Source organism: Kryptolebias marmoratus, linkage group LG11, assembly GCF_001649575.2.
Source record: "Kryptolebias marmoratus isolate JLee-2015 linkage group LG11, ASM164957v2, whole genome shotgun sequence".
Taxonomy (NCBI): domain Eukaryota; kingdom Metazoa; phylum Chordata; class Actinopteri; order Cyprinodontiformes; family Rivulidae; genus Kryptolebias; species Kryptolebias marmoratus.
This window is the reverse complement of record NC_051440.1, coordinates 20,103,541-20,130,465: the sequence shown is the minus strand read 5'-3', so window position 1 is coordinate 20,130,465 and position 26,925 is coordinate 20,103,541. Positions and strand designations below refer to the sequence as shown.

Genomic DNA, 26,925 nt, shown 5'->3' with positions numbered 1-26,925 from the left:
TTTAGAGGGGGAACCGATTATTTCAGATGGCTGAAATATTTGGTTCCCCCTGGTAACTTTTGCAAAAAAAGAACAAATGTCTCCAAATTCACAGGACTTGTTGTCCATGATGAGAGGAATAAACACAGTTAAAGACTTGTTGGTAAATTAACTGATTGAAAATTTTTAATTTCCACCAGTTTTACCCAAAGAAGTTCTAATCCATTAGTACTTTTTTCAAGACATCATGTATGTGTTCTGGTTTGGCATTTGGTTTTGTGAGATTATGCTTGCTGTGGCTACACAGGAAGTCAGTCACACTGAAAGCTGCTATGATTAAAGTTGTATTCTGTTTATTTTCTGTGTTCTTCCCCTCCTGTCCCTTCTAAAAGCAAAATATAGCCTTTAACAACCAGCACATTACCAGCCGGTTCATCAGTTGATAAAATCGGATTTGGTTTAACTGTATGTAGACCCAGTAGAATTCTTAAGTATATTAGTACTAGACGTTTACACCCACATTATCTATAGACACAAGCATGACTAAATCTGGCTCTACTGAACAACCATTCTGAATCTTTTCCATGTGCTTTACATTAGGTAAGACTCCATATACTGTATGTGCCACTGCCCCAGCCTTTTTTATGCTCTGTTATAGAGTGTTGTAAAGGAGCTCTAAAAGGCAGCCTGACACTAGTTAAATATATAATGTAACACAGAGACACAAATTTACTGACAAGGGTCATAAGGAAGGAAGTTGTTCAGCTAGAGAAGTCCAGCCTAATTTTCTGCCATGAAGCAATTATGCTAACAGTCTTTAGGTTAGTCTCCTTTTGGGACTTTTTTTTCCCCCTTTTTTTTCCAATTATTATTTTTTTTACCTCTGAAGTTGAGCTTTTTAGTAAAGTACAATAAAGGCGACTGTGTGGCTGTGGAGTTGCAATTGGCAGATGTGTTAGAACTTCGAGTTTTTGATGAGGAGGTAGTCAGCCTTATGAACAATGCGCCATAAAACAGAAAACACACTTCCAGCTTGTCAGCTGCATCCCAGCTGAAGTGTTAAGTTTGAGCAGCTTGTACTCTTCCAACTCCTCTCAAACAATCCAGCAAAGCTGTCCTATTTTTATTATGTTTAAAGTTTTGTTTGACATGAGGGCAGCAGGCAAAACCCAAACTACAAGCGATAATCTGATGTCAGGGAAACAATGGCGTTTATACACAAAGCAGCTGACTAAGATGCATGCCCACATGTGTAAACAGAGGGAGGAGATAGCCTGATGATTCTTGTGACTCTGATAATGTTATGACTCTATCCTGCTGCCTGGATAGACAAAGATAACAAAGAGAACATGCTTGCACACTTACGCCACAGAACTGAATAACACTTGAAATGGAGACAAATGGACAAGTAGCAATCAGCTTCCAGATTTAATTTAATTTATTTTTTTTGCTATGAAGATGTGACGGCTTGTGTTTGTTAACCTCAGTGTGAGATCTGTGAGATCTGTTGTTTTAATAACAAAATAGAAACCTAAATCCTTTGCATTCATCATGTCTGAATGGGTAGATGTAACCCCTCACCCATGCTGGGAAAGACAAACTTTAGCTGAGTCTTGTTTTAACCCTGAAGCCTCCCTGTAGCCCAATTTCTCTGTCTCCTCCTTTGACCTGTTACTTTTTGCTTGAAATACAGCTGCTGCTTTTTCTTGAAGTCTGGAAATCTAATTATCATATTTTTGAAAAAGAAAAAAATCAAAGGAATATAGTTAGACAGTATAGTGTTTTTCTGTTTATGAGACAGTAAGTAAACTGTTGATGACAAATTAGATTTTAATGCAGTTTTACTTGTATTACATTATTAACTTTTGCAGGTTTTTACAAGGTTAGAGGTTAGGTTAAACATTTCAGCTGCAGAACAATATTATGAATCTTGTTTTAAAATGGTCACATTGGTTCTATCATGCCAGTATCAGCTTTAAGTTATCTGTAGGAGCAGAAAGAGACAGGAAAGGAAATTACACAAGAGGGAGGAAAGCTGAAGAGAAAAAAGAAAATCATGGAACATGAGATGAACCTGCCTTGTGGTTCTTGGCTCTTGTGCAGTTTTTCAGTTTTTCTCTGAAGGCCTGACTTTAGCTAGGCACATGTCTTGGCTTTTGCATTACTGCACATGGATTTTTATCATTTTGAAGCTTTTTTTTTTCCTTTGGCTATTTTGTTATGTATGGGCTGTGCACGTCTGCAAGATGGTTTCAGTGCCAATGTAGTCTGAAAAATACATCAGAAACACACTCGCATCCCCTTCTGTCTGCTTTTTTTTTGATCCCTTGTCTGTCAGTAAGATAAAACAGAAGAGTGCCAAGAAGACGAGAGGATATACATACATGCATACATACATACACACACACACACATACACACAGACACACTCTCCTCTCGTCTTCTTGGCACTCTTCTGTTTTGCCAGGTTCCGTCTGGCCAAAGGTCAGCCAGAGGCTTCCTGCACAGACCTGCGGTGTCAGTCAAGCTCCTGGGAAGCAGTAGCTGTAGAGGGCATCATTTTATCTTGGAGCCTTCAATCTAAATATGTGCTGTAATCTCCAGTTACAATTGGCTTGTTAGTATAATACCTGCTGACCTCACTCTAGCTTTCAGCAGAGGACCAATACTTTTACCCCCCACCCCCACCCAATTACCGCCCACCCAATTTCCTTCTTGAAATATCATCAGCGTCTTTACACAGACTTGTTTTTTCTTCTAAAGATATCCCCAGCTTGTTTCCATCATGTTGTGGTGTGTTCTATTTTCTTCCCATGCCTCTCTCCAGTGGCAAAAGGTAAAACGTAGCTAATTATCGCCCTGCTGTTTTTGAAAGTCCTTCTGAGACTTCAGGGGCTGAAACTGGAGAATGGGTGTTGTCAAGTGTAGGGAACAAATGTTTGTGAGTTTCTTGCTTATTGCTTTGGGTCATCCAAACCCCAACTCTGAACACTTGGCAAGCAGTTGAATGAAATGCACCATGAGCCTCTCACCCTGTCTCGCCATTTGTGGTTATGGAGGTTCCTGAGTGAGGAAACCAGTGATTGTTGTTGTTTGGTTTAGACAGACGGTAAATGCAAGACGTAACAAAACTCAAACAAAGAAAAAAAAAAAGATGAGGTAAAACATAGTGCATAATATCCAGATTTTGCTGATTTTTAACCAAATAAGAAGATTAATTTGCAGGAGGTGGTAGCAGATGAACATGAACAGGGCCTGCATGAATACTCAGCTGTCATCGTCACCCCAGACAAAACCCACAGGGGGGAAAAGGGGAACGAAAACAAACTGTTTGTTTGTATAGGAATTTTGTCAGTGTGTGCACAAGAATAGCTCTCTCTCCCAACAGATTACACTCAAACGTTCCCCTAAAGATGTCACACACCCACACACACTCCACCTCCTTCAAGAGGTCTTTGGCTGTTGGCTAGAACAGCCAAAGACCGGTAGAGGGGTTTGTGTGTTTTAGTGTGTGTGGTCAGGATGTGGCTTGCACCTCTCTAGTCATGATTTACTAACAATACTGTGGTGGTTAAGAGTGTGATACTCAGCACATATTACAGCTGTGTGGGTTTACTGTCCAACAGTTTGGAAACATTTTCATTAGTTTTTCATTTTCTTCACATTGTAACCAAGATTTGTCCAATGTAAGAGTGGCATTCATTTTGATTTATTACTTGTTTCCTGTAAGGCCAGATTTTATAACTTCTAAAAAAAAATAGTTAGGAATACATAATTTGGTCTGTCTAAAACTTGAGCATGCCAAAGTGAGAGTTTCAGAGTTTGTGTTAGAAACGAGTGAAAGTCTGTCAGCCATTATTTAACTACAGTGGTTTTTATTTGCACCGTGGGAATGAAAGTTGAACTGAAGTGACTGGGTCCTCTGCTCTGATTAGGAAGAAGTACATTAACACACATGCTTGTATGTACACAAACTCTTATGAGAATTGTCAAGCTTCCACAGCTCTTAAAGGACAAATTGCCCTCAGCGTTTGCATTGCTAGTTCTTCTTAAAATGGTCAGTTTAAATTGCTCTGGTTTTATAATTAAAAGAAATGTGACAAGTTGAAAGTGGGCAGAGTTTGAGAAGGGAGGTTTATGTCTGTGTCATGCCTGTAATCTGCATCTTTTTTCTTTTTTTTTTTTTAAGTCTGCTGTTCTCTTTGGAGAGAGCTTTGGTGGGTGGTCCACAGAAACCTGTGGAACAGAAGCCTCTTATAGCCCCTCCTTTAACCTGCATTATACACCAGCACACACTCAGTAAAGCAATTATGGACAGGCACATTAAAACTATTTGCTGAGATTAACCCGTCAGATGTTCCACATACGACCTTTCTAACATATTTAAATGACACACACTGGGTGAAGCTGGTCTCTGGGAACACACCACAGCAACAAAGACTGCTGAAGCAGCAAGCATTCACACACAGGATGCCTTCATAGTTCATGATTTGATCTATAATAATTAGCTGTAGCACCTAAAATGTTTTTATACTATCTAAGCCAAATAATCAAAAGAAACCAATGCTTAAAATCATCTGAGATGCAGGTGAAGATTCTGCACTTTTATTATATTTCAGTGTTTTCTCAGCTGCTTCAATTTGCTGCTGTTTTGTTTGAAAGAATGCAGAATGCTTGTTAACTTAAAACGAAGCTTTATAACAAAATCACAACCATTAGGCTTTTTGTATGCTTATAGACTTGTCACATGTAGGAACATTACCTTTTGGGGACTTTATTATCCAATCTTTCAGGATTTGATAATGTGTACACATTGCTTGCCTGAAGAAATATTCACACAAAGCAAAATACTCTTTAAATGGCTAAATGTAAAACACTGACGCACTAATTGAGAGCGGGGATGACTTAAGGCGATAGTTGTATATGCATCTACTGTTTTGCACAATGCACATAAATTTGAAATTTACAAATAGTCAAAAAGATCTGCAGCATGTCAGAAAACACTGAAGTAACTGAAATTAGCATCTTAATTAGACAAGGATAGGATGATATATTTTGTCTTGTTTATTATATAGCTTGATGAAATAAACTACTTTGCCTGGTGAAAACAAATAATTTAAGGCATTTACAAATGTGACTTTTGGTTAGGAACTAGGAATTTAAAATTGATTTGTATTTCTGAATTTTATCATAGATTACAGACAAATGACAGGGCGTGTGTGGTATGTAATGTGATGGTTGACTTAATATCCACTTTTAATCTTGTTTATGTCTGTTATTAGTTCAAGGTTTATCATAGAGGTTTCTTGAAATCCTATTTTGTGAGCATTTTTGAGAACAGGAAATAAATGCAAAAATAAGAAGAAAACATTAAAAAATGGTGGAAATGTTTTTCTTTTTCTTAAATAAAAATTTACTTATTATATTGCATCTGTCACAGCCAAATCCGAGCTTTAGCAGGGTTTTTGTGTGACAATGTACACAATAAGGCCTTGTTTAACTTTTAAGGGTCTCTAATTGTCTAGACCACCACATGGCCATTTATTAGCTTATGGACAGAAAAGAGGATTGCCTAATTGTGTATCTTTGTGTGCCAAAGTCTTGTTCTGAGGTCAAGAGATGCCATAACTGCATCAGTGGATGTTTCTATTTAGCAGCATTCTTTTGAGAAATCGACACACCCTCTGTGTTCAGTTGTGTGCTGAGGGTTGGGGGTGGAGTGTAAAGGTCAGAGGTGAGTTGTAAACCCCAGTGAGTGTCAGATGGGTCCTTCAGCCATTTGAATGAGGTGACTGGTGTACTTGAAGGTTTTTTACTGCATTGTGCTAAAGAGGGTGGACCTCTTGACACACCCTTAAGGTCTCTGACACACCCAGGTCATGAAGGCACTTAAATATTTAGAACCCTGATGTGCTGTCTCATGCAGTCATCTGCAAGACTGATCCATAGTCAGAAGATTTGTGCTTTGGATGATACCTCAGCACTTGACGCATCCCTTTATTTCAGGCTGTTCTGATATGCGTGTGGCCTGACTGCACCCACATAATTTATCAAAGCATCATTGTGTGTCTGAGGTTGGATGATCTATTGATTCATTTTCACTAACACATGTTCCATCAGTGCCATTGATTTTTATGACTAATTACAAAACGGGATCTGCCCACTCTTAACATCCAGTGTTATGACCATTATGCCTCCCTCCCAGTATTGAACTCTTCAGCCTTCCGCTGTGAGGACAGTTGCTGTCAACAATGTCTTGGACAGCCGAGGAGCCAGGCAGATGCACAAAGACCAGCCCTTTGCATTACTGCTCATAAGGTCCTGCAGACTTTTTTTTTTTTTTTTTAAAATCTGCTCACTGCTTTGAAACAGTTATGAGTTGCAATAATGCAGTGATCATCTCTATTTATCTTACCCACCTCAGGTTTTTATGAGATGGAACAAATGAGCAGGTTATTCTTTCTTAATGCAGATTTTATTGAAATGTTGTGGTGGTCTAAAGGTTAATGCAGCAAATAGTTTTGTCTCTAAAAGATGCGTAGCTTCCTTTTTGAACAGAGCTGACTGTGCAGGTTTTGATCACTTAAGGAGTATGCAGGTGGAAATTTATTTCACATTTATTTATGGTACACTTGTACTCAAGCAGGTCGTTTTGTTTTGCTGTTTTTTTTTTCTTCACTTTTAGATGTCGACTGCACTAAAATATTTAAAAGTAGCTTGTTTTGATGATGTAGCATGCAAACATGTAATTTTATGAAGTGTGAAGGGATATTGTTCTACTTCAAAAACATGAATAAAATTATAGTTGATTTACTGATTATAATAATAAAATACTACTAAAACTGTATGCTGCTGGGACCCAACATGGCCAGGAACCCTCCCTCGCCTGCCATCCAGCTTGCATGGCACCTGACCTCGACAGTCCTTCTCGCAGGTAGTGGCTCCATGTGGAGGTGGTATCCTGTTTCTTTTTCGGGCCAAGGCTCAACCACCAGGCAGGTCTCTGGGTTTCTCTCCTGGACCTCTTGCTTCAACAACCTGACCACTGGTGAGTGGTAGAAGGTGGATAGACTAAACCTGTGTATGTATTACATACATTCCTAACAGTTTCAGACATGTTACTTGACCTTTTTTGTGTTACTGTCACTGTAAAACTGACTCCAAAGATTTAGTTTAAGGGTAAAATAGAAGGAAATGTTTTACAGAAAAATGACAATTAAGAGTGAAATCACCAATTTTTTAAGCCATCATTGTCATCCTTATTTTTTCCTCCATTAAACTCACTTCTCTGCATCATAATTTTGCTCTATACTCATCCCAACCTGGAATGTTAATCAGCAGAAAGCTGCTTGAGATTTACAAGGGGGAACTTGGATCCAGTTCTTTGAAACCTCAGACATTTAGTTCCTTGTCAAAACAGTTTGTTGGATTGTGAGAACCACACACCAGCAAAGAGCGATTCGACGTTGAACAAAAAAGTTAGGATTTGTTGCTGCAAATTTTTTTCTTGAGCTTTTAAAAGGGCATTATCTGTGACTATGTATGAGCATTACTTTGTTGAGTAGCACATAGCACAAAACTCATGGTGTGTTGATTAATGTTCAAATTGTGTCTAAAAAAAGAACTGTGGAAGTGAGAGTGAAGTAATTATTTCTGCCTAATAAGTAGTGCTTTTTTTGGATTTTAGTCAGTGGTTTGAGGTGATAATGAAACGGTGTCATGTGACAGAGACAATGGTATCCAATGCTAAGTTTGTGTCAGTCTGTAACTTAAGGTGTTTTGATGTCAAAGACAAGTTTAAAGAGTCAATATGACACTAAAGTAAATGCTAATACTGTTTCAGTATTCGTTTCTTGAAGGAAACTTGTGCACCGTACTGTGGTTCACCTTTGTTAGTGTGTGTGTGTGTGTGTGTGTGTGTGTGTTACTATAAAGTGAGTTAATCCTGAGTTCAGCTTCAGACCTTTGCTCAATGAACATGTTGTCTGCCATCCAAACTGACTGGCTCTCTGTTCTCGCTCCCAGGTTCCAGCAGAGAGAAAACTGGCTGATCACACAGACAGAAAAAGAGCAATTAATGTGAACACACACTTCTTAGTTGTATGCCTAGCCCACTGCCCTGTAGTGTTTTTTGTTGAGAACTGAATAGAGGGCAGTTTGTTCTTTAAAGGGAGATTAACTGTTCCTGTTTGAAATGGCCAAATAAAGCAGCCAGACCTTGATATGCTCTGTACTCAAGATTAGTTATTTACTTTTAGTACAATCATATATGGCTGACATTTCTGCATTTTTCAAAGCTACAGCAATTAGATTTTTTTTCCTCATCCAAATTTAGGTTGCACTTTGTTTTTGCACAGTCCTTTTCCTCCTGGCAGTGTTTTTGGGACAGTGACATCATCTCAGTAGTAAAAGTAGATTCCATTAGGAGAGGGCGGATTTGAGGTTGGATGTTTATGTGGATTCTGTGTGTGAGTAATAACCGTCATCCTGTGTCATTAGAGACACAAAACCAACCCCCATTTACAGTATAGCATACAGTATTTCCACACTTGTACAATAAGCCATGAACCTATAAAAACCAATCTTTCAGTAATAGAACAGTATTGTCCCTTTCCTCCACACTATGTAAAGTGGTGGCACATATGGAACCAGGGATCTTAAAATGATACTAGATAGCCACAGGCTCTATAGTGATCCTGGAATGTAAAATATAAAACATGGTTGAAAAGAGAAGAAGGGGAGTGCAAAAGCCAGCGAGAGGATAAGGGTAGAAAGCTGAAGTCATGTTATGGATTATGTGTAGTTTTGTTGGACTTTATGGTGATATTTTAAGGACTGTGGGAAACCAGAACCTTCTCTCCCAAATCCTAGCCCTCCTAATCTTTGTGTGTGCACGTTTTGTTGTAGATGGTGGGTAGCTTTGTTATTGCAGGCCACATTTATAGTCACATTGTTTCACTTTTGGAACAGCAACTTTTAGAACCTGGGATATGCTCAAAACCATTTTGCATGCCACATCATCTAGTCTTTTTGGGTTTTCCATTTAAACATATAAACAGGAAATGGCTAGTAGCTCATTTATTCTTGAGGTTTGTGATTTAAGATATGTTGCAAACTCAGATAGCATCTTTTTTTTTTTAAAAATTCAACATATCATGAGAGGTTTACATCTAAACATTGGGTCTTTACACACAGGCATTTTGGGCAGACTGCTGCAGGCCTTTTTATAATTGTTTGCAGATGTGCTCACAGACAGCTGGAATCACCACAGACCATATTATATTGTTTGTTTGTAAAGCCATGTACTAGTAGATTGACATCTACAGAGGAAAACAAATCAGACTTATGGACAATAAATCATAAATTTGTGAAATCCGCAGTTGACAGATTTGTACACATCCACTCATGACAACAGTTGCATTCCTCTAAATTCCATCATAAATTAGTTGAACTGTGTTCAGCTGGGTCGAACTGTGGTAGTCGAGCAGCCTTTGGAATAAATGAGGAAAGTGTTATGAGGCTATTGACAAAAAAAACAAAAACAAAACTGAATTGTGAATATTAATGTTTGATTGCTTCACTGTTTGACTGCTTCACAGCTGTGACATTCTAAGGCACAAATAGACACCAATAAACCTGGAGAATTTTTGCAGTATTACCAGTTTTTTTTGAGTTTCTACACAATTGATACATTTCCTCATTTTGTTCCCCTTTGTAGGTTTCTCTGTCCAGCACTGCTATCCTGACACTCTAAAGAAAGAGTTTTTACATTTCAAATGGCTTAATTTTCCTGATCTACCCTGCTAGTTAAACATTAACAAACATGCAAAACATGATGTTTTTAGCTGCTTGGAAAAAAGCTGCTGGTAATAAAGTTCTGGGGTAGATTTGGTTAAAACACACTTTGTCAGTGATTAATGATGTGTGGGCGTATTGTCACAATGATTTGGAAAAGGCAACTTTCAAACAGCTGATAAGGTTACTTCCTTCTTTAGCACCAATTGAGCACCATGTCTCCTTGCAGCCAGGGTCACCAGAGGTGTCAGGAGGATGCTGACCAGACCCCACTACACTCGTCTATCACAGTCTGTGATTTATCACACTTTGACAGGCCTGCATGTGTGTGTGTGGTTGTTTAAAAAAGAGATCTGTACCATTTTGATGTCTTTTAACTCAAAAACATAATAATTCAAGAACAAATATCCCAATGAATGAATGCTTCTGTCAAACCTGAGATTGAAAGTGTAAGCTGTTTTGGCTTATGAATGCTTCTCTGTCTGCCCACAACTTCATATAGATAGTTTGTAATTTGAAAGACACACTTGTACGTTAACATGTCAAATGAGTGATTATTTTTTAACCCAAGTACAATAAACCACTTTAACTTTCTAAATGCCCATCTGTCCTGCTTAAAATTTGTTTAGATAAAGATTAGGAGGAGGGTTTGTTAGAGCAAGCAGGCACGTAGATATTTTTACCCTTAAATGCTGAAACACTGCACATAGTGTAGCTAGTCCCTTTAGCCCTTTAGAGACATACACATGTATGGCATTAATGCCCAGTCATTTTTTTCTGTTAGCCTCATGCTCAGTTCTTCAAACAAAAGACCTGTGTGTGGCATATTTTCTAAAAGCAAGCAGAGGAATGTGGTGATGTGTGAGAAACAGGTGTTTTGGAGCATTTACATGTGGAAAACAAGAGGTCATGGCTCGGAGTGAAGGACCACATCTGGTATATGGATTTATCTGAAGAGAAATGAGGCACAAGTGCGTCTGTTGTTGTGTGAAAGAGACACACTCACTGACAGACAAGGGATCAGGAGATGGTGGGAGCGATACACACCCAACGACAAGCCTGTCAAACACTGTATTACTGTGCGTGATGGGACAAACTTGGAGCCTCCTGGACCAGAATCAGAGCTACTTTTTCATCAGGGGAAGTGGCTTTGAAGCCCCCGTTCCTTGAGACTCTCTGATCTATTCACCCTGTAATGAATGAAGTGGCTGTTAAAGGAGGGAAGGCAGGTGTTCAAATGTGTGTTTGTGAGAGTTCACACTCCTGAACTCAGTATGTGCAACAGAATTTTCTATCATCTTACTGAGAGCATGATAAGTTGATTGTACAGTTTTGTTTTTCATACATTTTCTCTACAGTAGACAAAACATGTTAGCAAAGACAGACTATGTAAGATTGGAGAATGAATTTTTGCTGGTGGGAACAAAAACTGACCTTAAAATCACAAAGAAGCTTTCAGTGTTTCACTGAAAAAGGTTAGGTGTTCATTGTTGGAACTGTTTGTAAAATTACTTCTTCTAGTAACAACCAATAACTGAAATGAGCTGTATGAGAAAAAAACTGGACACTTGTCATAGTATAGTTCTATGGAAGCTTTGAATACTGATCACTGGGCTGTGGACAAGGTAAAATGGTTTTGAGCTGAGAATTCAGAAGTTTTTCTTATCTGACCTGATACTGATGGTACAACAAAAATACCCTGAGATACTCGACATCCAGCTATCTAATCTAATTATGCTCTCACACATGACTGCTAAAAACGCAAAGTTTGGATGAAGTTATACAAACTGTGACTTTAGGAGATAGTGTTAAATAACACATGAGGAAGTCAGTTCAGGCTTGTTGTGGAGTTCTGTGATCTAAGGTTTTTTTTGCAAACTTCAGTTAGCAGCAGTTTTAATTTATTATTTCCTGACTTCTGAACAGTGACTTAACAGCAACATTGTTGTGACTCATAAAGACTCCTAAATGAGGAAGATGGCTCATTTGGGATTTTTTTTTTTTTTTTTACTTTCATTCTAACAAAGATTTCCTGTTGGATTATTCTGACCTGTTTTGACAGAATGGTGAACATCTTTGTGAGTGATAGCCTGACTGAGTCTGGAGGAGCTATAATGGCTTGGGGAGAGGGTTTGGATGGGCTGAGAACTGCCACAGGCTTTGTGGTAAGTTTCAGCTGTAATTTGCAGCTGAGATTCCCACATGACATGTGCAGGGTCAGCCTCAGAAATGGAACCATAATGGCCACAAAAGAATGAATCTCTCGTGTCACTTGTCTTCTCCTCCCCTTTCTCTCCCCCGTCCCAGATATTTCTCCCAGTTACTCTTAAGTTGAATCAGGTTTTATCTTTGCATGATGCATTAATTTTCCAATAAGGCTCTGCATGCTTTAGTCTCACACCTCATCTCAAAATCTTTTTCACTCCCTTTTCTGTCTCACATGCTGAGAATTGCCAAAAGGGGGGGAAAAAAAGATGTGCATATTGGTGTAGCTGCTGGTACTCATGATATTAGTGGTCGTGAGGATAGGCCCTGGTTGGCTTTCAGGCCCAAATGACGCAGGCTGGGGTTCAGTGGTGAGACAAGCGAAGGGGTGGGACTGTGGGAAATACAGTTTAAAGAATCTGGCAAAATGAGTTGAATCTGTGACAACATTTGTATGATTCTGCTGTGGTTATAGTTTCATCAAACTACATAAAAGATAGATTTTAAAAAATAAGTATTTCTCTCCATGACATTTTTTAGCTGAACTGTTTTGTAAATATACTTTCACAGCTGACTTCACCAAAGTGTTCTCAGCTGTTTCACTCGGCTGCGTTACATCAAATTAATTAGTCCTATGGGTATTGTTAAGTTTTGTTTTAAACACTTTATACGTTTTATGTGCCCTGGTAGAGTTTGAAGACTAAAATAACATTATTGTTGAATTCTTTGTAAATCACAAACAAATCACAAAAACAGAAGTCCTGTTATTTACTTAGCATTAGCAGTTTTCAAATGGTTCTTATTTGTCAAAAAGCAGGAATCTATCTGAGCTTGAAACAAACTATATTTAAATAGGCAGGACTTGTTACTTGTAACATTCAGCACATGAAAAAAGGAGGCTACAACAGTGGGCTGAAAGATTGATGAAGTGTAGACAGTGAAGCAAATCAGCAGAGTAAATAGAGAAAGAGAAATTAAACACAATAATGTGATGGTTGTTGAGTGTGAGGCCATCACTCTGAATACACTTCTTGTTTATTACTATGAAAAGATTGTTCGAGACCTTCAGAGAATAATTGTGTAAAAGCTTCACATACAAGCTTTTAAAAACAAACAAACAAACAAACAAAAAATAACAAGCTTTTTTCATCCAATGCATGTCCTCAGTGTCTTGTCGGGAAACGAATAACATTCTGTAAAATAAATATTAAATAAAAAATAAAAACTAGAATCACTTGGAGAGCCTCCACCAAGGCTGTAGTGTCATTAAAAAACGGTCAGTTCTGGAACGTGATCTGAGTCACCATCAAAATGTAATCGGTTGTTTCTTGTGACAACCTTAACATTTGCTGAAAATTTAATCAGAATCTTTTCATTAGATTTTAGGTAGTCTTGGGATCAGACAAACAAACAAACCAACACCACCAAAAACACAAGGTAATAAAAGCTCTTGTAGTTATAAAAATACTTGAAGTGTCACATCAAATAACACATTTTACAAGTAAAGATAAAAGTTAACATTTGTGCCTGTGTAAGGCTTGTGTACATGTTGTTGTAATATTTGTCCCGTTGTAGCAGTAGTACGCTGCTAAAGGCAGCCATTTTCATTGCCTTGGACCAAATGTCACCTCATATTGTACAAATAAGATGGAGCAGCAACAGTACTGGAGTGAATGAGAGGTGAAGTTTCACTCCACATTTGGCAGCAGATCTTTGCTGAATTGGTCATATTTAAATTGTACCAATATGTTTTTAGTTTTTGAAACATCCTTTTAAGAATGAAGTAACTTCCCTGATCTTGCTTTGACAGGAAATTAACATATCATGTATTTGCAACTCTCTTCCTTGAAAAGATTTATCTAGCCATGGTGGTTTTGCCCTTCTTGATTCATCAACTCCATCTATCATCAACCCTTATTGGCAGAGCTAATATAATACAGCTTGCCTAAATATACTTTTTTTCTTTTCTTTTCTTTTTGTTTGTGCAGTTGCTGTTTCTTTTAGAATTTACTTCTACTTTCATTGAAAGCAAACCACTTCCCAGAGACACATGGGAATATCATTTTAGGAAAGTTATAGGAGAAGTTTAAGATGAACAACTTATTCTCTTCGGGCTTTATCCATAAATCACAAATCTGCACTGATCATCTTTCTTCTTTCCATTTCTCTCTTCTATCCTCAGCTATCCCCTCTCATTTCCTCTGGCTTGGCAGAAGATGCATCTGTAATTCTGAAGCCAAAATGAAGATTATCCTTTAGGCAGCTCACCATGCACACTCAGATCAGTTTGTTGTACGATAACTGACAGAACACTCTGCTTCCTAAATGTGCTCTCCAGGCAAAACTAATCAAAGTGTTAGTCAACAGCCAGCAGAAAGGTACCAACAAGCGGAAAACAGGACTCTGTGTTCTCATCTTCACTCTTTTATCTGTCAGAGCTGGACAACCACAATTACAGCACAGAAAGAACAAGATGTCCTCTTCAGGTTATGTAAGGAAGATGTTATCTCTTCTTGGGAGAGATGTTTTCTGGTAGCAGACCATCACGTAGAGTAAAAAAGCAAACATGATGTTCAAACATAGGGCTTAGTTACTCTAGGTGGTGTTCTTTGACTTTGTTTCTTAACTGGGTAATGATATGTTAAAATAAAAATCTATCTTCTTTACTGTTCCTTTTTATCTTGAGGTCGTAGCTTTGACTACAGTCCATCTTTCTAAGTGACACCTTGATTGTAAAAGTTTCAGAATTTTTGAAATTTTCTCTTTTTTTTACAAATGCTGCATTTTGTATTTGTGCTGTTATCCATAAATGTTAGACATTTGTAGCACTGAATTATTTTCAGAGAGGCCTTGGTTGGTGTTTGAATAATTTAGCATTTGTTTAGTCTACTTTAACCTGTTATCAGCTTGTCTTCTGTTTATTTTCATGATAGTGTTGAGGTCAAGGGTTGCATTCCTGTCTTCATTTGTTCTCGTCTGTGTGGGTTATATGTTACCAGGGATTCAGTTGCATTGAGTAAATATCATCAACCATCGTTTTTTGTGGATGGTTGCAGAGGACATAAAGGTTTGATCAGAAGTCTCAAATATGTGCCATATTCAAACTAAATGTTCCTTTCTGTTTTTGTGCCCGTAGGTGTTTTGTCCCTCCCTGCCCATTTCAGCCCGTACACAGAGAACCAGCAGACGTCTGTGGACAGCAGGGAGGACGCTTATGCCCAGCTGGAGTTGAGGACACTGGAACAGTCTCTGCTGGCGACCTGTGTGGGCAGCATCTCAGAACTCAGTGAGTGTTCCTTAAAAGTTCAGAATAATCTGTGGAGTTCATGCTTTTGCAGATTTTTTTTTTCCCCCATATAATTTAATATCATAAATGCCCTTGTGTATTCAGATAATCACACACACTTTGACACTACAAATTATTTTGTCCAGATTACCAAAGATGCTGAAAATACTTTACAAGTTGTTATAATTTTTAAATACTTGAGATAAAAGGTTTGTTTCACAGAGAAAATGTTTGTTTTAAAAAGAGATAAAAGCGAAGTTTGATCAAATGCCAGAGCTGTAGACAGAGTAGAGAAACTTTCTGGAATCCATTGAAGGTATAAATGCTTTAAGTTTGTGTGCGGGTGGGTGTGCCTGTGTGTGTGTGTGTGGGTGTGTATGTGTTGAGCTTCAGTGCAGACAGCTGAAGACAGATGAAATATGCCTGTAAATGACACCAAAATGCTCTGAAGACTGTCAGCATAACTTACAGCATGACTATTTTGATATCGTCCCGTGTGATGGATTCCCTTTTGAGATTTATTCACCAACCAGAAAAACAACCCTCATTTGGTGTTTGGAGGGTGTTAATTTTCAAGCGTTTTATGCTGCATTCCACATTCCACAGTTCTTAATCATAAACGTTTGTTTCAAGTTTCTCTTGAAAATAAGAACCAAAATATCACAACAAAACAAATCCTGTTGCATAGATCGACTGCTAAGCAGAAAACGTTTTAGACATTTAAAGATGTTTCTGTCTTTTAAAAGTAATTTTATGGCTTTTTATGCAAGCCATCTCGTGCACAATTGTCTATAAAAAACATTAAAATAGCAAATGTGCTAGAGAGTAAAGTAATGTCTGTGTTTGGATACGATCTGTCCTTCATTTTGCAGTACAGTGCAGAGTTTTTTGTTCTCCCACAGTGAAGTTTGTTGGAAAGGGGGATAAAAAAGATCAGATTGTGTTTTCAATATAATGTTAAAAATATTTTACTTCATCTTTCCTTTTGAATTCAAGCATAAAAGATAACGTTCCAGAGACTAAACATTGGACTCGAGCTGATTTGGAAAGATTCCTAGAACACTGCCAGTTTAGACATGAATTCTGATAAACAGGGAGACGTGAGTCTTACTGTTACTGTACATGCAGTCTTTTTTTCCCTGGAGGCTTTGAAGGAGTTGGTAGTGATAAAGAGCAAAAATCAGGTTTATAATTGGTGAAAAACAGAGAAGATGAACATTTTAGGGTGAAAATGGAGTGGTAGGTTTCCAAGTTTAAGGAAGGAGTTGGTTAATGTGTTGAGGGCAGGGGTGTGGGGGAAACGTTGAAAGGTAGAGAGGTGAAGAGTGAAGTTGTTTGGGCATGGAGAGGGGAGGAGAGATGGAGATTAGTTTTGGTCAAAGCCAGGATAGGTTTCCTATTCCAAATGAGCTAACACTCTGTCATTTGTTCCTCCAGCACAAGGCCACGTTCATACACTGCCGCCGTTAGTGAGGCATTAAGAAAGTACAGACACACTCTTTCTCTCACTTTTGCTCAGTGGCCTCTTTGTGCCACATTTCTCTGGTGAGGTGGAACAGGGCTAATCTGGGCAGGGCTGGCATTCACGCCTAAAAACACACATACAGATTCGCATGCACACAACAGCAATATTTTGGGTTTGGGACTGATCTAAACCCAAGAGACCCGGCAGACACAGAAGCATCTATGGTGAGCTGGGTTTCTGCACTGGATGTGGCTAAACACACAAATATACAGCATGCCATAATAAACTGCAAGATTCTGAACATTTCAGCTAAATGTTCAAAATTGTTGAAACTATATTATAGCCTATTAATTTATCTTTAAAATATATGGACATTTTCTTTTTTATGTACTTCCACCTGCTATAGAAAGCAATGAAAATTAATATTACAATAATGAATGTATTGTAAATTTACTCTAATATAATCTGTAATCCAAGAATGGAGTATTTCATATCCTTCTGATCCCTGAAGCTTAGTTTAGCTTGAGGGCTCTATATAAACTGAAAAACTGGGGAGAGGTTCTCCATCTTGGGCAGGAATTCCTGCGAGACCTCCTGGAGGGACATTTGGTGCTGTTTAACACAAAGGGGGCCCTTCAGCTTTAAGTGGAGTCTGTTTGGGTCTGGCTACAGCAATCTTGCCCCCACTGGAGTACCCAGAAGAACCTCTTGATGTTGACACACACACTCATGCTGCCGATCTCTTCAGCCTTGGATGCAGAGATGTTTTGTACTTCCAGTAATCCAATTAAATATTAACCCTGGGGTAATTATGCTAAATGAGTGTTGGGTGATTCCAAATTTAGTCTGATAGCCCTTCATTATGCTGCCCCTCCCTGCTCCTACTTCTGATTCCCAAAACTGAAGCAAGTGATAGACTTTTCATACTACAACTATGGTCTCCCGCCATTATCTCCGAGCTTTATCTGAGCTTGCAATCCTTTGTTATATCTATGAGATTTTAGTAACCAATTTACTTTTCCCACAATAATCTAAATGAGTCTTTCCCAAAATGCTTTGTTTTTTCCCCACCAAGTTTAGTTTATACATTTCTCATAAACATTTTTACACAAATGGGAGTTTAGATAAGCCTAATTCTTTCTCATGACTGAATCACCTATAACCGTGTGACTGACACTCAACCTTACGGCTGAGTGCAGCGATTGAATAATAAACAGTTAACAGGTAATTAGAGTTCATGATCAACTGTTCGTTATCCCATTAACTCCTTCAGTGACTAAACATGAATGACTGTTTCAGACTGGTCGTCTGGCTTTGTTTACTGATAATGACACTGCAATTGGTGGATACCACTGGAGACATGGAGTAAAGCACAAGAGGAAAGTCGTTAAGGAAAGAAGGAAATCCGGTTTGACTGAGAGCTCAGTTTATTCTGAACACAGAACTCCAATTATAGTTTTAATATGCTTCTCAACATTTGGCACACATTCCAGTCCACTAGTGTTTATAGAGTTGATCCAATACTCAAGATGTAAAATAATATAATAAACTTCATAAGTTTCCTAATGGTAATTTTTATCTATATTGTTTTGTTCCAGGTGACTTGGTGTCTCGTGCCATGCATCACATGCAGCGTCTGAGCTCAGCACGTCCAGGGCTGAGTCCTGCTCGGCACGCCCGTCCCCAGCAGCCCGTGTCCTGGTCGCCTGACGCCCTCCACACCCTTTACTACTTCCTGCGTTGCCCACAAATGGAGTCCATGGAGAATCCCAACTTGGATCCTCCACGCATGGCTATTAGCAAAGAGAGGTAGGAATCATGGAGGACTTTTATATCCACTCTCTTAGTGTGTAACAGGCAGTAAAATAGATTTAATCTTTGACTTTATTCTGTTTGTCATTTAGATTTAAACTACCTTTTTATTTTTTTATAGTATTCTGGTTGTCTTTTCTTATGTTTAATAATTAGTTTTGTCTTGTTGATTATAAATAGATTAGGTTTATTTGTTTCACAAGTTTAATAAAGATATGACTTATGACACATCACAATATACAAAACATTTATTCTTTGAATTAAACGAGGTCTTAATTAAATAAACACCTTTTTTAAAGGTATTTTTTATTCAGTTCTAACTTCATTGCCCTTTTGTCATTGAGGTGTTATTTTTTTCAGGTTATTTACAAACGAACACAAGTTCTCAGGTGTTAAAGTTTGTGTGATGGAAAAGTTTAAAACACCTTAGGTGTTTCTGAGCAAAAGTCTAGGGACTTAAGAGATTTTCAGTTGCACTAAGTATTTGTGATTCTCTACTCAAGCTGCTTTTCTTGAGCAATCTTCACAGGTCTTAAGAAAATTGGTGAAAATAACTTCAGTCTCTAAGACAGTCTTTTTTTTCCCAATGGTTAAGTAGTATCTGAATTGCTGATAGTTTCATCAGTCTTGGCTAATCTGTGGCTTTAAACATGTTAAAAAGTTGTTTCATCCTGTTTGGTTTCCACAGAAAGCAGGCAATAACGCTTTAGATAATTGGTGTTTCTTTTCTTGCAAAATTTAGATTTTACATTTCGTAAAATATTGGTCAGCATAATCCCTCTGCGTTTATATCAATTGAGCTAAATTTAAAAGATTATGTGTCTTCAGTTAGGATTATTACCCATAATTGTGTGGCTTATTGTAAAGTCCTTGCAGCTTGTCCATACATCTGTGTTTTGGAAGAACATATTCTCACAGTATGCATTAAATTTGCCGGAGAAAGGTGCTGCTGTGCAGGAAGGTTCATTGACTTTAAACTGATGCCTTTCTCGAGGTAGCACTCAAGCCATAAATGCAATGAAACTCCCATTAATGTGTGAGCAGTTTGCACTGCTGTGTTAAGTTAATATTGTTTTTGTTTTCTCCCTGTACTTACTGGTTTAACATCAGAAAATCACATCTTCATCTCTGAATATGATGCAGCTTTGATGGCTTTAGGTTGACCATAGTCATGTAAAAGTCTTTTGTTATGAATGCAACTAATTCCTTATCTTTTCTTAGTTATTGTGTGCATGTGTAGATAAAGTCAGCTGGCTCACATGCATTTAATAGTAAACAGACAGTGTGAGTGAGCAGAGGTGGGCTTCTCGTTAGCATCAAAGAGAACAGAACAGTAACTACTCTCCCCTCTTTTCTTTTTCATGTCCTCTCTATTTCTTCAAAGTACTCAGATGTTTTTATTGCTCAGTATATATCAATAAGAGTTATTATACAGGGTGGGAACATTTGTCCTCTTGACACATTTCAAACCTCTGCAATCTTCAGTTATGTTTTAGGACATCTGCCAGAGACTAGTTTGCCTTTCTCTGTTTATACCCCTCCTTGTGTGATTGTAACTAAGGTTGTAGGCTGAAGCAGTTCAAACCTGTTATTGATTACAATAGTACAGAGTTCTCTCATCCAGCTGGCCTCTCCATCTCTTTGACGTACGCTTTACTTAAAGCTTCATAAAATATTTGGTGGAAACTCAAACCACCAATCTGTGCTGGCTACATAATCAAAGGTTAGATGGAGCCGAGTGAAAGACTTATTGCAGAATCATTTTGCTGAAAGAGCTGAGCATATTCTGCTGTTTTAATAAAACTGGCTGATAATTATAAGTGTTGATCATCTATTAAACTACACAAACTGATGCAGGGTTGGCACTGATGTCTGCTTCTATCTACGCTTGCATCCTGTAGACAGTGGTATTAAACATACAGTGGTCAAATCACTAAGATCAAACATTTCTTATCACCCTAAACCCCAAATCAAGAAGATGTGAACAGATGTGATCAAAAAGTAACTAACAGTGCTTACCTTCAGACACAGATGCATCAGATTTGATCAAATCTTACCCTTTTGTTGCGTTTTTAAGTCTTATCAGTGGTTAACTGTAGCCTGTTGTGAACCATGATGGAGGATACTCTAAGACCTGATTGAAGTTTCTTACCATGTGAACTCACACACACTGGCTTAAGGTTATAGGTCATACAGCACATATGGAGCAAGTCTGGGATGTGTGATTATGCCTCACAGGGAGAGAAAGTCTCTGCTTTTCATGTTGGACAGGTTAGAGTTCAAACACACCTGACCATTATTTGAGCTGACTGTCATTTTAGAACCTTCCAGGTGGTGGCAAGCAACGCGTCATGAATCAAAGCTAACATTTATATGTGCCCGTGTTGGAGAGTTTGTGCACGTATGTCTGTGTGTATCCACAAAACTGCTGTTCTCAGGATGTCAGGTCAGTAGGCTAGCCATAGGTGCTATCTAGTTTCATTGTTAACAGAGCTAAATGCTTTGATGTTGGACCTACTCTCTGATGGAGCTGAAGTTTTTGTTTCAGGCTGAGGGGCATAACCCAGATGTAAGGGTCATACAGAGAACATAATGAGAGAAGAAGCAAAGAAGAGTAAAAAGGGGAGGATTTCGGAGAGAAGACGAGCTGCATCTGCTGCAAACATTCACACACAAAAAAAGAAAAAAAGGCCAAAAAGAAGTCACTGTTTTGTTGAACTGCTTTTAGCTTTGATCGTGCCACAAATTCACTGTGGCTTTGTTTAAATTTGTTTACTCAGTGTCACAACATTTATTGTAATCCTGGGAGGATTCATTTTCTGCCAAGATCTTGTATTGATGTTGAGACATTTGGATATTTTGTAAAATCTTCTCCATCACATCCTATAAACTCCTACAGGGGTTAAGGGTTAGTGTCTGGGGCCAAACCTTGTGCAATAGTAATATCTCCTGAATATTATCTGATGAATTAATTAAGTTGGACAAACAGCATATGACTAATTGGTGCTGGTTCTCGTCTGGGTTACTACCAGTGTTGTGTGTTTGCCTGGAAGCCATAAAATAACAGGGTTGATGTCATTAAAAAGAAGGAAAAAGGCACACAAAAATGCACAAATGAGTGAATATACACAGGCAAAGCTCAATTTGTGTTGAGTAGGGCCTATTAGGAGAGGAATAAACATTGATCCTCAAGCCAAATGAGCCTCTTCTCTTCAGAAGCAGGACTTTTCTTATCACTCTACGCCTGCAGCACTATCCACAAAGTGTCAGACTGGCCCCAACCCCCTTCCTCATCTCAACATAGCCCACCTGTTTCCTAGATGTTTCCCAAACACTTAAACCTTAATTATATCCCCNCTTAATCATACCCTCCTCCTTTAGCTCATCAGCCCCTCGTCTGCTTGTTAATTGTAACGCCTGGCTGACAGCAAGACCCCTCCTCCTGACTGATCAGCAGCTGATAAAGCACCGAGGCAACATCTGACAGAATATCTGAAAAACAAAGACAGAGCTGACAACAAAGTATCTGCAGGTACCAAAAATACATTTGAAGACCTTGGATATTTTAAGAAAAGGTTTAATAATGCAGTCAGTTTTTTAGTAATAGGATATGGGTGTTATTTCCATCACAAAGTATGTAAGATTAATTGTCTAGTTGTCAAATAAATATATATGTATTAAAATGTCTTAACCCTAATATAAAAACAATAACTTATTTCACAATAAGATCTCTTATCAGACTACATGGCACTCCAGAAGCATCAATTCTCATTAACACCTGCTATAAGCTCACACTACAGTGCTGCTTGTTCCGTGCAGCCTTTTGTCTCTATTTGCATCCAAACAAAGGTAAACTCTCTGATAAGAATAACATCACAGCAGGAAAAGGTGGTTTAATAACTCAGTTTAACAAAGGTGGTTAAGGAAACTGTAGTCTTGTTTCTTTATTACAATAGGTGAAGCATAAATGCAAATTATACTATAACTATAAACAAAACAAGCAAAAACTGAATAAACTAAAGCTGAATGGTTTCTTCTTTTGTGTAGGCCTTTCCTGTTGCTCCCACCTCTGATGGAGTGGATGAGAGTGGCCATAGTTCACGCTGAGCATCGGAAGAGTCTGTTGGTGGACAGTGATGATGTGAGACAAACTGCCAGGCTTCTTCTTCCAGGACTTGACTGTGAGCCAAGACAGCTGAAGTAAATAAGACCACACACACACACACACACACACACACACACACACACAAACTTAATTTGAGCCTGAGAGGGTTAACTGTGGTGTCACTTACATGTATGTGTTTGACTTTATTCTGATTACTTAATTAAATAGTAATGCTTCCAGAGTGTTATTTGTTATGCCTCCAAGTGTGAGTCTTTGACCTGTGTACTTTAGGCTTGTGTAATTTAGCTTGTAAGCTTGTATTTCTGCAAGAAATAATTACAATTTATATTCATCAGATTTAAAACTATCATTGATTGCAAATTACCTCATTAATCTTTTCATGAAGTGTTCCAATACTTGTGCAGAAAGCCTTAAGCTAGTTAATTTAAACTTATAAAGTGTGTTAAGGTTAAAACTAATAATGAACTTGTTTATTTTCTCCCAGGCCTGAGTGTTGCTTTAGCTCTTTCAAGCGACTGGACTCTAAAGCTGCCATAGATAAATTCAATCTCGACTTGGGCTTCCGGATGCTCAATTGTGGTCGCACAGACCTCATAGGTCAGGCCATCGATCTGCTCGGACCAGACGGCGTTAACAGCATGGATGACCAGGTACTCAATCTATTGTTCATGTTGTGCCAATATACTAAAAATCAACGCTGCTGCTTCGCTTTCCAGACAGAAACCAGGTGGCCTTTAAACACTTTTATGTAGTTGCCAATATTTATGAATAAGGTCAGGATAGGTTTTCAGATGGACAACCAACTGTGGCTCAGATGTTTAAGCAGCAGTGGATATTAAGCTCCTCTAGATAGTTGGCAACTTTTTAGTTTATTTATTATTTTTTTAATTTTACTTGGCACCTCTATCATAGTTGGTGTGTCTGAAAGAAATAAAGACAATGAGAACTGTTCATGAAAAGCTTTATAGACTGTAGCTACAGTAAAGTTATTTGCAGACCAGTGTTATGGCCTTTGCGTCGATGAAAACACGTCTGGGCATAAAATGCTTCATTTTCTTTTTTTGTTTGTTTTGTATTCACTGCACTCATTTCTGTCTGTCATCCAGGGTATGACCCCTATGATGTACGCCTGTGCAGCTGGAGATGAGGCCCTTGTCCAGATGTTGATTGATGCTGGAGCCAACCTTGATGTGGTGGTAAATATTCTTCAAAGCTTAGAACAGATAACCAGTTACCTTAATGTTGCACATTTTATATATACATAAACTTATATCTGCCAATAGAACATATCTATATTGAAACATAATTTTATGGAGGCTTTTATACATTTTTATTTCTTGGTCTTATGTTGCCAGGTTCCACCATGCTCCCCAAAGCATCCCTCAGTGCATCCTGACAGTCGACACTGGACAGCCCTCACCTTCGCAGTGTTGCATGGACACATCCCTGTTGTGCAGGTTGGAAACTTGCCTACACACACACACACTCACACACTATTTATCCTTGAAAATTTAATTGTTCCGCTTTACCTGTGTTTGCATTCTTAGAAGACTTGACATATTTGAGGTCGGGCTGTACATTAGTTATGGGATGTAGGGCACTGTTTGATTTAACAGGTGTGATGTTTCTCTGCAGCTCCTGTTAGATGCGGGGGCCAACGTGGAGGGGGCAGCAGTCCGCAATGGACAGGAGAGTACAGCAGACACTCCGCTGCAGCTGGCATCAGCAGCAGGTAGGCAAGCACACACACACACACGTACAGACCAACGCACTGTTTTGTATTATGATTTTATTTATTATTGTTAAAGTACTGCTCTCTGCTAACAGATGCAACACCCTTGTAGGATAGTTAAGCAGAGGCAGAGCAATGAATGAATGGAAAAGGCTGTCAGGGTTTTCTGTAACTAATAATTAATAATAACTAATAGTTATTTGTAATCACACACCACAGCTAGCTAGTTTTCCCAAAGACCAGCGAGCTGTGGGTGGGAGTAATGAGGAGTAAATGAAGGTATGGTGACAACAGAGAAATGCTGCCTGCAGTTGTTTAGTCACTTCTGGCTGCATTCCTCGGTGGGGCCATCTGAAAGCCACACATAGCTTGAATAAAACAGACACATGCTCCACATGTTTGCAGTGACAAGGATTGTGCTGTTTGTGAATCTAAAGCACATCATACGTTTTCAGTTCAATTAACATCAGAATAAGAACATTTGAAGAATAAGAACCAAAATTAATTATTAAAAACAAAGACGGTACCAAAATGTCCACACGTGTGAAGCATATTTGTAAAGAAAAGTTTTGGTTGGTGTTTAATACTTGTAAAAACAAAAATACTGTTTAAATGTGTTGTATCTGTATTTATGTGAGGGAGTGTTTATGTTTTTCCCAGGCAACTATGAGATGGTGAGTTTGCTGCTGGCACGTGGCGCTGACCCTTTATCCAGGACTCATGATGGAAGTGCCCTCACTTCATCCCTTTATGAAGTCATGAACTGCTTCAGTCATGCTGCTGCTCATGGACACAGGTGTGTTTCACAGTTTGGCCTTGAAAAGTTTTGCACAAGTGTTGACAACTGATACAAAAGGAAAACTACAAGTTCAAACTGAAAATGCCTTGAATTCAAACTTTAAGGAGAAACTTGTTTGTTCTATGGTGATAAAATGAAAGCTATTAAAAGTAGAGTGTGGGGATTGACTGTAGAAATCTTGTTGTATTCAACAACTGGTAGTGTAATCTTAATCCACCTGTTGGCTGTGTGCAAGTGTGAAAACAGTGTAGACTCAACACTTCACATTCCACACAGAGAATGATGGATTAACTAATCACAGAGGAGATTACAGGGTCAGAGAAATCTAAGTCTGTTGGCGTTTGGGTGTATATCAATGATTCCTTGCTTTCTGTTTCCTTCCTTCCTTGCTTTTATTCTTCCTCCCATTTATCTTGTCAGGAACGTGCTGAGAAAGCTACTGACTCAGCCCCAGCAAATCAAAGAGGATGTCCTGTCTCTGGAGGAGATTCTAGCTGAGGGGGTGGAAGATGAAGTTCCAGGATTCTGCCCTTTTCTCCCTCTCCCCTTGTCAACTCCTGCCAATGGCACTGCAGCCCCGCAAGAAGTGGGCATACCAAAGCTTTGCAAGGCCAGAATGAAGGCTCTGCAAGAAGCCAGCTACTACAGCGCTGAGCACGGCTACCTGGATGTCACGATGGAGCTTCGTGCCATGGGTACCTTTCAGATGGCATAGAGAGGATGTGGTTACATTTTTAATATCTGCAGAACCAAAACTCAAATCTTTTCTTTCTAATTAGGTGTACCATGGAAGCTCCACATGTGGCTGGAATCACTTCGATGTGCCCAGCACCAATCCAAGACAGGGATCACCCTCTCCCTCCTCAGAGAGTTCACCACAGTCCGAGAAGAGGACTACTGTGATGAACTCATCACCACAGGCTTACCCCTCATGTTCAATATCTTGCGGACCACCAAGGTACCATCAAACACAAACCAGATTGCCATGTTTTTTTTTAAATTATTCTGTTTCAACGTTTATGTGATTAAATTCTCTCCTTCTGTTCCTTTCTCCAGAATGATGCCATCATACAGCAGCTGGCAGCTATTTTTAGTCATTGTTTTGGCTCAGCACCTCTTCCAGCCATTCCTGAGATGAAAGCATTTCTTTCAGCACAGTTGGGTAAGAAAGCCTTGATTATAAGTGTGTAAATTGACTTGCTCCAGTTTAAACTTGTGTAAACTGTTATTCTGATGTATCTTTCAATATATATTATTGTGCTGCCTTAATATTTTGGGTATAAAAACCTGCTAGCAAGCACCCAATACTATAAAACTCAGACACTGTATTGTATTGTAAGATGGTGTTGATCTTTTTTTCTACAGACCCTCACTTTTTAAATAATCCAGAAATGTCAGATGTGACATTCATGGTGGAGGGAAAACCGTTCTACGGACACAAAGTCCTTCTGATCACTGCCTCTGACAGGTAAGTGCACTCAATTCTCCCTCCACAGATGAGGAACATTTATTTCCATCAAAATATATATTTTTTTAAATGACACAAATTGGCTTTGATGACAATGTTTAATTTCTTTAGGTTTAAATCTCTGCTAACATCTTCTGGAGTGGATGGAAGCCCCAACAAAGAAATTGAGATATGTGAAATGAAGTACAACATTTTCCAGGTATAAATGTACTCCACATAAAACAAAACAAATCTGTTACAAAGATGAACCTCTGTACTT

General features: G+C 38.6%; 1 protein-coding gene across 3 annotated transcripts in view; it reads left to right on the top strand.

Moving 5' to 3' along the window:
• Positions 1–26,925, top strand: part of abtb2b (ankyrin repeat and BTB (POZ) domain containing 2b) — a 41,505-nt gene that overhangs the window by 9,691 nt on the left and 4,889 nt on the right. For all 3 annotated transcript variants that reach the window (XM_025007375.2, XM_017423007.3, XM_017423006.3), the window contains 13 exons: positions 15,115–15,264; positions 18,328–18,538; positions 22,589–22,741; positions 23,152–23,317; positions 23,774–23,863; positions 24,023–24,124; positions 24,303–24,399; positions 25,060–25,195; positions 25,619–25,893; positions 25,978–26,156; positions 26,255–26,360; positions 26,564–26,666; positions 26,778–26,865. In XM_025007375.2, the coding sequence (XP_024863143.1) occupies positions 15,115–15,264; positions 18,328–18,538; positions 22,589–22,741; positions 23,152–23,317; positions 23,774–23,863; positions 24,023–24,124; positions 24,303–24,399; positions 25,060–25,195; positions 25,619–25,893; positions 25,978–26,156; positions 26,255–26,360; positions 26,564–26,666; positions 26,778–26,865 (1,856 nt within the window). The remainder of the gene's footprint in view (positions 1–15,114; positions 15,265–18,327; positions 18,539–22,588; positions 22,742–23,151; positions 23,318–23,773; positions 23,864–24,022; positions 24,125–24,302; positions 24,400–25,059; positions 25,196–25,618; positions 25,894–25,977; positions 26,157–26,254; positions 26,361–26,563; positions 26,667–26,777; positions 26,866–26,925) is intronic.